At 45.2% G+C, this 10,105-nt stretch overlaps 1 protein-coding gene across 1 annotated transcript; it reads left to right on the top strand.

Moving 5' to 3' along the window:
• The first annotated feature begins 1,301 nt into the window (after window positions 1–1,301).
• SET (SET nuclear proto-oncogene) lies at window positions 1,302–8,725 on the top strand. The gene is made up of 8 exons (XM_069580042.1): window positions 1,302–1,917; window positions 3,319–3,376; window positions 4,013–4,155; window positions 4,485–4,588; window positions 4,689–4,802; window positions 5,348–5,518; window positions 5,614–5,760; window positions 6,937–8,725. The coding sequence occupies exons 1-8, from the start codon at window positions 1,845–1,847 to the stop codon at window positions 6,958–6,960; spliced, it is 834 nt and encodes a 277-aa protein (XP_069436143.1). The 5' UTR covers window positions 1,302–1,844; the 3' UTR covers window positions 6,961–8,725.
• The last annotated feature ends 1,380 nt before the right edge of the window (window positions 8,726–10,105 follow it).

Here is a 10,105-nt window from a genome sequence, read left to right as displayed (position 1 = left end):
CTACAATCAGAGTTTTTTGGTGTGTTTTTTTTCTCTTCTGGGAGCTGCCTGTCAAAGTTTACCATCTTCTTATTGGTGTTAATAATTCTTCACTTAAAAAGCGTCCAACTGGGACAGGTATGGATTGAGCTAATTCAGAATAATAGGGTTTGGAGGAAAGAGATTTCTCCTGATTTCTGGGTTTTGGGGAAAGTCCCAAGAAGACATCTGTTTTCTCTACCCATGGATGGTCCACCATTTAACATTTATCAGTCACCCACCAATGGATGAGCTTGAACATTAAAGACACTGCTCGAGCTTTAAGAGCTGATAGTAAAATGTGACTCCTGGGAGGCAAATAACCCAACCCTTGGTTTTGGTTACAAATACCCAAAGAGATTTCAGGCCTGCTGCGGTCCATGTCTTGGGGCTCTGCTGGACAGAGTAAAGCCTTGAGTAGTTCATGTATGTTACTTGGAAAGCACATAGTTGAAATAGAAGTGCCTTGGCCTTCGTATTTCAGGGCTTGACCTCTAAAGCAGGCCTTATTGATCCTCTCTGACACAGTGAAATTAAATTTAAAATGACCACTTTCGACCCCATCTTCCAGTTGTTATGCCTCAATGAGACGCGGGCGCATTTAGCTGGGATTTGCGCTAGCGCTGTCCGGTTCCCTGTAAGCTCTGTGAATTGCCTACTGAATTGGGCTAAAAGGACCCAGAGATGAATGTGGCCACTCCATGCCTTCGGAGGACTTCCACTTTGTTTGTCTTCTGTGAAGTTTATAATTTCCTAGCAGAAATAGGTTATTCATAGAGGGCAAACGACTTGTTCAGGTGTACACAGCCTGCTGGGCAGAGCTGAGACTAAGAACAAGGAAAAGGCCCTGTGCCCTGTGGACTGGGCAGCTTCAGGCTCTGTCAATGGCAAGCCTGAGTCTGAAGGCAGCTTCCCCGTCTCGTAACTAGGATGGAGGTGCCGCCTTGCTTCACCCGGGAAAAGGGGCGCCCCAGTGAACCCGGGGTTGATATATTTCTGGGCCAGATATTCTGAAGCAAGGGTACTCCGAGGCCTGCCCTTTTTTGGTGGGGGCGTCTGCGGACACTCCTCTCCCCGCGTACCCCCGGCGGAGGAGGGAAGACGCTTCAGCCACCACGCGACGGCACCCGCCCGGGAGCCTGCGCGCAGCCTGGCGAGGCCCCGCCCCTCGGGCCGCCGCGCGCCCGTAGCGCGCAAATGTCCCGGGTCGGGCTGGAGAAGGGGAAAGCGGGGGAGGGGAGCGCGGCGCAGGGGGGCCGGGCCCCGTACGTCGCGGCGTTCCTTCCTCCCGCCTCTTCGCCAAGCCCTGTGTCTCCTCGCCGCCGCTCCGCCCCCCTGGGTCCCGGCGCCCTCAGCCAATGACGAGGCGGCGCGAGCCTCTTCGGCCGGGGGCGGGGCGTGCGCGCGAGGCTTGGCGCGCCTGCGCCCTGCCGCCCGCCCCTCGCCGTGAGGAGGAGGAGGTGGAGGAGGAGGCGGCTCGGGGAGATCGAGCAGCGAGCTGGAGCGCGGAGCGTGAGTGAGGGAGCCTAGCCGCCTGCCCGCCCGCCCGCCACCGCCGCCGCCTCTCCTTCGTAAGCAGGAGCCCGGGCCGGGGCCCGGCACGCCGCCCGCCCCCCACCACAGCCCCTCCCTCGTCGTCAGGCCGCGAGGGCAGCGCGCGCGAGCCCAGGGGGAGGGACAGCGAGCGAGCGAAAGAGCGCCGGGAGGAGGCGGCCGGACCGAGCGAGCGCCCGCGCGTGTGGCGTGAGGGGAAGCCGCTGCCCGCCCCCCCTTCGCCTTCCCTTCTTTCCCCCTCCCCGCTCCCCCCCCGACCGCGGAGCAGCACCATGTCGGCGCCGGCGGCCAAAGTCAGTAAAAAGGAGCTCAACTCCAACCACGACGGGGCCGACGAGACCTCAGGTGAGGAGCAGGCGAGGCGGGGGCCGGCCCGCGCCGCCATCTTCGCCGTCCGCCCGGCCGCAGGCCGCCGGCGGGGCCCGGGGCGCGCGGGGCGGGGGGTGGGGGGGGCCCAGCCGGGCGGACGGGCCGGCGCGCGCCTCGGCGCCCTTTTTTTTTTTTTTATTTTGTGCGCGCGAGGCCCGGGGCCGGGTGGCGCCGCGGCGGCGAACGGCGCTGCGAGGCGGGGGCGCTGCGGCCTGCTCGGCGCGGGCGGAGGAGACCCCCCCTTCCTCTCCCCCCCCTCCCTCGCTCTCCTCCCCCTCCCTCCCTCCCGAGAAGCCTCTCTTTATTGTGCTCCGCCATGATGCCTCGCTCCCATCAGCCGCCGCCGCCGCCGCCACATGGTGCGGCCGGACGCGGCCCCGCGCCCGGGCCTTCGCGCGGCTATCCCCCGCCACCCCGCCGGCCCCTCCGCGCCCGGCCCCGCGGGCGGCGCCCCCCGCACCCCCATCCCGGAGGCCGGCCCCGGCGCGGCCCTCGGCCTCGAGCTGGGGCGGGGTAGGGGCGCGGGGAAGCACGCGGCCGGCGGCACCGCGGACCCGGGGCCGCTCGGAGGATGCTCTGGCCGGCCTCGGGCCGTCCCCCACGTGGGGTGGCCAACCCCGTGGCGGCAGCGCGCTGAGAAACCCGGCGCGGCGGCCCTGGGGTGTCGGAGGAGGGTCTTTACAATGGCTCGTTGGCAAAACCTCCTGGCCTTGTCCGTGAAGGCTTTTCTCGGCAGGGGGGCTACACCAACCCGGGCTGGTTGCCGGAAATGAACCGCGCGATCCGGCCCCTTCACGCCCACTTAGCTTTGTAGGTTTTGCGGTCTTCACCCGACAAAAGGGCACCTTTCCCTTAGCACACCCCCCACCCCCTACTTTGCTTCTCTCGGTTCTTTGGCTCAGTTTCTGACTGCATGCTTGCTCGTTGTAAGTGTGCTCCAAAGTCATGTGGGGCTGCCTCTGAGATCAGCCCGCCTGAAAATTGGGTTGGAAGGTAAATTGGAGTGTTTACAGTGTTGGGGTAGTTTTAAGGCCTTCCCCGTCTAGTAGGCATGTCTGATGTCTTAACAGTAAAAGATGTTGAGCAATATTTTCAATATTATAAAAGGTGCTTCCAACATGGAGATAGGTGGTGTCCTAATTTTTGATATTGTTGTGGGTTTCCTTATTCTAGCTACTCTTCCGTAGTCTTAACAGCATGATTTGTGAGCACTCTTCTAATTGAAAAGTAGTTTGTCAACTGCACGCATGAACACGTGGAGAGCATGCCTTGTAGTAGTAGGCAGGTTTTTTTTTAAAGAGCTTTATTGATATAATTCACGTCACAGACTGTTAACATCAAGAAGGAGAACTAGTTAAATGCACCTTTTTCTTACAGAAAAAGAACAGCAAGAAGCAATTGAACATATTGATGAAGTACAAAATGAAATAGACAGGTAAAATTTTTCTCAGTTTACTTTGAAGTTTCTGACCTGATTATGTTTTGGTAATCATTGAAACTATGGCCAAGTAAATCTGTATCTACTGGCTAAGTGGAGATGACTATAACTTGGAAATATTAGGATTCAGTGTTATTTTTTCTGTGATATATTTGTAGGTCACCAAAAAGTTGCTAATGAAAGTACATTGACCTTGTATAAAGATTGGGATTCCTTTCATAGGGTGAGGAATTGTTGCAGTGTGTGGACTTCTGATAGTGTAGTATTACAGCGTTAGTGTTGCTCTGACTTGCCTAATAACTTTGTTACGTGATTGGTAGCTTTTTCTTCTTGAGAGAAACAATTGAGGTTAGCCTAGTAATGGAGTTAGATAAAGTATAAAATGTTACCAAAATGCTGTTTTGGCACTTTAATAAGAACTGTCAGTTATTGAGTGCCTGTTGGCAAAGCTGATTAGATTGCCATCTCAATTTTGAGTTGAGTCTCTGACTGCAAAAATTTAGGTGATTTGGTTATTACAAGTAGGTACTTTGCATTGTTCTAAGTTTAACAAGAGTCAATAATTTTAATCTCAGCTGTTTTTGTGTTTGTTAAGTACCATCGTTGGTCAATGTGTCTCTTCATTTGCTTCAGACTTAATGAACAAGCCAGTGAGGAGATTTTGAAAGTAGAACAGAAATATAACAAACTCCGCCAACCATTTTTTCAGAAGAGGTCAGAATTGATCGCCAAAATCCCAAATTTTTGGGTAACAACATTTGTTAACCATCCACAAGGTATGTGATGGCAGGGCATTATTGAAGGATATGGGATGTCCACTTGTAAAGGGGAGGGATCTTGGTTGAGGACTTGATTCTGCATGTTGGTTACCTGCAGAGGTTCAAACAGGGAGAGAGGCTTGCAGTTAATGCCTTCTGTTTAGAAGAGAGCACATGCTAATGTACAGTTGTGTTTAATTACTTGATAAAAGATGATGGTAGCTCTGACTCTGAGCCATTTGGTTATTCAGTTAATAGTGGATTTATGAAACCAAATTTGGACAAATCTTAAAAGGGATCACTGAGTTGTACATTTGTATAATCACTTGGTCTCCTTGCGGGTCTAGTGTCTGCACTGCTTGGGGAGGAGGATGAAGAGGCGCTGCATTATTTGACAAGAGTTGAAGTGACAGAATTTGAAGACATTAAATCAGGTTACAGAATAGATTTTGTAAGTATCTGTAACTCATTTGTCACTATGGAAATTAACTTGAGCTTTGCTTAGAAGGGCTATTTGTATTGACTTCTGATTCTCTTATTGTTTATTGTAGTATTTTGATGAAAACCCTTACTTCGAAAATAAAATTCTCTCCAAAGAATTTCATCTGAATGAGAGTGGTGATCCATCTTCAAAGTCCACTGAAATCAAATGGAAATCTGGAAAGGTATTTGAGGACTTGTGCATTAATATTTTTTTTGTATAGTTTGATTTAGTTGAACCATTTAATTCTTGGTGTTTTGGTGATGTGTTAAATGCAGATCCTTAAAAAAGATTTGTGTTAAAGCCAAATACAATAGTTTATGGAGCAAGTTTTTGTAGATATGGACTTAAATCATTTTGAATTTTACATTGGTGGCTTTGTTTCCGAAAACCTATTTCTGTCTGCATTTAAGTAGTAAACATAAATATTTTAAATTATACTGTCTCAAGATACTGGTTGTTGAACTAATTTTATATGTATTAAAAAACCAAATCTAGACAGTAATTTTCAAGAAAAGGTGGCATACAAATTTGATAGCATTCTTTGCAGACATAAAATCCTAAGGTTTCTTCTCTTTATTAACTGTACTTTTTATAATTTCAGATAATAATAGCGTGAATCATAGAATGTCCAGATTTTGCTCTGCTTTTGGGTTAAAAACCTTATTTAAGATGTAGAGACGAGGTGTAGAGAGCCTATATATCATAACTTCTTCCATCTTCATTTAGGATTTGACGAAACGATCAAGTCAAACACAGAATAAAGCCAGCAGGAAGAGACAGCATGAGGAACCAGAAAGCTTCTTCACCTGGTTTACTGATCATTCTGATGCAGGTGCAGATGAGTTAGGAGAGGTCATCAAAGATGATATTTGGCCAAATCCATTACAGTACTACTTGGTGAGTTGAGAATGTTCTTTTATTTAAGGTTGTACTTGTTCCATTTGTTTGAAACTGAGTTTTTAAGGTAACCTTCGGTCTTGGTTTTTCTCTAGGTTCCTGACATGGATGATGAGGAAGGGGAAGGAGAAGAGGATGACGACGATGACGAAGAGGAAGAAGGATTGGAAGACATTGATGAAGAAGGGGATGAGGATGAAGGTGAAGAAGATGAAGATGATGATGAGGGGGAGGAAGGAGAGGTAAAAAGATTTGGTTAAGTCCAAACAGATAATCAAAAAATTCACCGTGTTACTTTGGAGATTACGTATATTGTACTAGTTGTGGGAAGATTTGTAGAAAGGATAGGCTGTTTTGTCCAGGATTTAAGGAAATTTTGATAAGTTTATTATATCATTGATTTAATTAGTTCTACTTTTGTGGTTAGTGTTTATGGCTAGTCAGTTATGTCATTCCCTAGCCAGTACTCAGTGTAAGCGCTGTGGACATTGCAACTGCCCAAATTCTGACAAATCTCCCAAATAACAAAAATAGGCATGTTTTGGACAAGCTGTTATAAAATTCTTTGAGTCAGATTGAGATAGATTAGGTTTTGGTTTGATTACTTGGTCTGAAAGGTGTCTGATTTGATTAGTACTGGAAGTTAATACATCTGAAACATCACCAGGTCTTTTAAGAATCAGATTGGGAAATTCTCTGGTCCAGTGGGTAGGATTCAGCCCTCTCACTGCTAGGGTGTGGGTTTGATCCCCGGTCAAGAAACAGATCCTGTGAGCTACGTGGCCTGAGGGGGAAAAAGTAGTTGCTGCAGACTGGTGTATAGTTGGCCCTTCATATCAGTTGTATCTGTCCCTTCCTGTTCTTCAGATTGAACCAACAGCTGACTCTTTTAATTCTCAAAAGTTCCAAAAAGCAGAACTTGAATTTGCTGAGTGTTAGCAACTATTTACATTGTATTCACAACTATTTACAGTGTACTATTACAACTAATCTGGGATAATTTAAATGGGAGAATGTGAGTAGGTTGCATGAAAGTACTATGTTCTTTTATTTAAGGGACTTGAGCATTCAGAGGGTTGTGTTCTGTTTTGTTTTGAAAATTTGTATTGGCTGTGCTGAGCTGTATATGGTATCTGAGCTCCCCAACTAGGGATTGAACCTCTGCTTCTTGCAGTGGAAGCATGGAGTCTTAACCATTGAACTACCAGGGAAGTATCCCTGAGGATTTTTGTCTGTGGAGGAGGTTCTGAACCATCCCTCACGCATACCAAGGGACCACTGTGGGGGTTCATAAAATTCATTACTGCTGGCATTTCATTATGTTCTGTGGGGTCCATCATGGTCCATATGAATATTGGGGACTGACCTTAGAAGTAATCCTAAAGATTAACTAACTGCCTGCTTTTTTTTTCTTACAGGAAGATGAAGGAGAAGATGACTAATGGAACACTGATGGATTCCAACCATTTTTAATTTTCTCCAGTCCCTGGGAGCAAGTTGCAGTCTTTATTTTTTTTTTTTTCTCCTCTTGTGCTCAGTCGCCCTGTTTTTGAGGTCTTTTTTCTCCTTTATACCATGGTTCACAACTTATTTGGGGGAGGGAAATACCTTGAGCAGAATTCAGTGGGACAAGAATCTCTACCCCTTTCTGTTCCAAATTCATTTTTATCCCTTCCTGTCTCAACAAAAACTATGGAATCAACACCACCATGCTCTGTGGGAAAAAAAGAAAAACCTTCTGCTCCCTTAGCTCTGCTGGAAGCTGGAGGGTGCTAGGCCCCTGTGTAGTAGTGCATAGAATTCTAGCTTTTTTCCTCCTTTCTCTGTATATTGGGCTCAGAGATTACACTGTGTCTCTATGTGAATATGGACAGTTAGCATTTACCAACATGTATCTGTCTACTTTCTCTTGTTTAAAAAAAAAAAAAACTTAAAAAAATGGGGTTATAGAAGGTCAGCAAAGGGTGGGTTTGAGATGTTTGGGTGGGTTAAGTGGGCATTTTGACAACATGGCTTCTCCTTTGGCATGTTTAATTGTGATGTTTAACGGACATCCTTGCAGTTTAAGATGACACTTTTAAAATAAAATTCTCTCCTAATGATGACTTGAGCCCTGCCACTCGATGGGAGAATCAGCAGAACCTGTAGGATCTTATTTGCAATTGACATTCTCTATTGTAATTTTGTTCCTGTTTATTTTTAAATTTTTCTTTTTGTTTCACTGGAAAGGAAAGATGATGCTCAGTTTTAAACGTTAAAAGTGTACAAGTTGCTTTGTTACAATAAAACTAAATGTGTACACAAAGGATTTGATGCTTTTCTCTCAGATAAACTTAATATGACTTTCCAAGTTTGACTTGTGTAACGTTATTGTCAAACTTTTTGTCACCCTATCTTCGTATTTTTTGATAACGCACTTTGCAGGATGACCTCAGGGCTATATTGATTGAGTAAAGGGATTTGAATCAATGTATTAATGTCTCCATAGCTGGGAACCCATCATGGGTACAATTTGCCATTAGTTTCTGAAATTTTTCACATCATTGGGGATACCAGATTGCTGAAAACTCGGTTCTGAATGTGTTGTACCTTTGGTTTGTATCTCAAATCATCATTTCAAAATACGGGCTTTTATTTACTTAGATATTAATAGTGCCTGCCACCACCATCAGACAGATCTGGTGCTCCTCTGCCAAGTTAACACAGGGCAATTGTTTGCATGTCTTCACTGGCACTGTAAGATGTGGCCGAGAAGACAGGCTTTCAGAGTAAAAAGTCCGTGTTGGTGGTAAGAAACTCAGGTTAGGAGTACTTTTATCTCAAAGTACCAGCTTTTTAGCATATAGCTCTCCAGTGAGACCTGTCTGTGAATCCGAAGGAGGTGATGGACTGCTCTGCTAAATGCCATTGTGCATAAATCACATTTTGAGAAGCTACCTAATGCATAAGCTTTTTAATGCTGTAAAATATAGTAGCTAAAATTAAATGCCACTTAGCTTTTTCAGAGATGAATTAATGGACAGCCGGGTCAAATTCAAAGCTTTTTGATGTATAAAACTTTATAAATGGAACTACTCCATCAGTAGGCAAAGTGTAACAAAAACCTGTCTAGATGGATAGCGTGTAATTTCTGCACAGGTTTCTGTAGCAAATACATCACTGTATACCGGTCAGGAATCTTGCTCCAATAAAGGAACATAAAGATTTTTTTTGACTGGGGTCATTCTCCTTGTTTCATAGAGAAATGTTACTTACTTTTGGATTTAGATGATAAGCTAGTTTTTCTGCTTTGTTTTTATTTGTGTTCATTGTGACTGGGAAATTTGGAGAACTGCCCCTTCAAGAGGTTCAGTAGGTATAGCATAGGTTCATACAACTACATGGAAAGGTATGTTTGGAAGTTCTGGACAAATGAACTTATTTGAAATGTCAGTTCCTGAGGGGATTCAGTCTTCAATTTTGAGGTCTCAACATTTGAAGGGCTTTTTGCTAGAGAAGAAAATAGTCACTTGAAACAATATTCATGAAGTAATAACTGGTTTATGTTTCACAAAGTGACAACTATTTGTTTTTTGTATGCTGGTGCTGTTTCTGGGGGATATGCTCAAAAGATAGGACCCCTTAAAGGGAATTTCATCCCAATTATACTGAGACTACCCTTTAGATTCCCTTATTCCCAATGAATGAGTACTAGGCTGTGAGAAGGCAGAAGGGGCAGACTTAGTTTACTGGAAAAACTAAGGCTACAAAGTAGTCTGCATTGTTCCCAACCGCAAGAAGAGTTTTGGGGCAGGCCCTTGGGTATGTTTCTAAAACTACCAGGTGAGTGGCTTAAAGCTCCTTCGGTACCAGGACATCTAAAAAAAAAGGGAAGAGTGCTTGTTGTGGTAGTTTCTCTGGGGCATCTACTTGCCAAGCTGTGCCATACTCTGCTTATGAGGAGAGCTGAGTAACTACGTGAATTGGGACATAGAGGACAGTAGCTTATGTGTTTTACATTTAAAAATTTCAAGGATTCTCTGCAGTCAAGGTGGTCTGACAGCCATAACAGGTACTTAGGATTTCAAGCAAGTGACTGAAATGCAGTTTGTAACCCTAACCTAAATGTCTTGGGCTGACAAATTTGCTTTAACATCTGGCCTGCTTCACAACTGTTAGCTGTTTGCAGGCTTTGGATGAATGTATAATTGTGTTTGTGAGTTAATTTAGTAATCTTTATCATTACTGTTTGATAACATCTGGTTTCATGGTTTCACTTGAGCTCATAAACAGATTTGGTTTTTCTGCCTTTTTTGTTAGATTTTGCTATAAACCATTTGTAGTTATTGCAAGAATGGAATTCTTTGGCGGGGGGGAATGAAGATGGTTCAGGATTTCTTGAAGATTGAGACAAACTCTTGAGGAGGTGAATAAATAACAAATTACTTCAGTTGTTTAAAGGACAACAGCTCATTTTGAAAAGTCTATCCCTCACCATAGCAAAAGTCTATTCCCTTTTATATGCATGGCTGTATTTAATGGAGATTTACCAGTTCTACTTTTAATGAATCTTGGGAAAGCAACTACAGTTTTGTGATGAGAATAGGA

Source organism: Ovis canadensis, chromosome 3 (genome assembly GCF_042477335.2).
Source record: "Ovis canadensis isolate MfBH-ARS-UI-01 breed Bighorn chromosome 3, ARS-UI_OviCan_v2, whole genome shotgun sequence".
In the NCBI taxonomy this organism is placed as follows: domain Eukaryota; kingdom Metazoa; phylum Chordata; class Mammalia; order Artiodactyla; family Bovidae; genus Ovis; species Ovis canadensis.
This window is presented reverse-complemented; position numbering and strand designations above follow the sequence as displayed.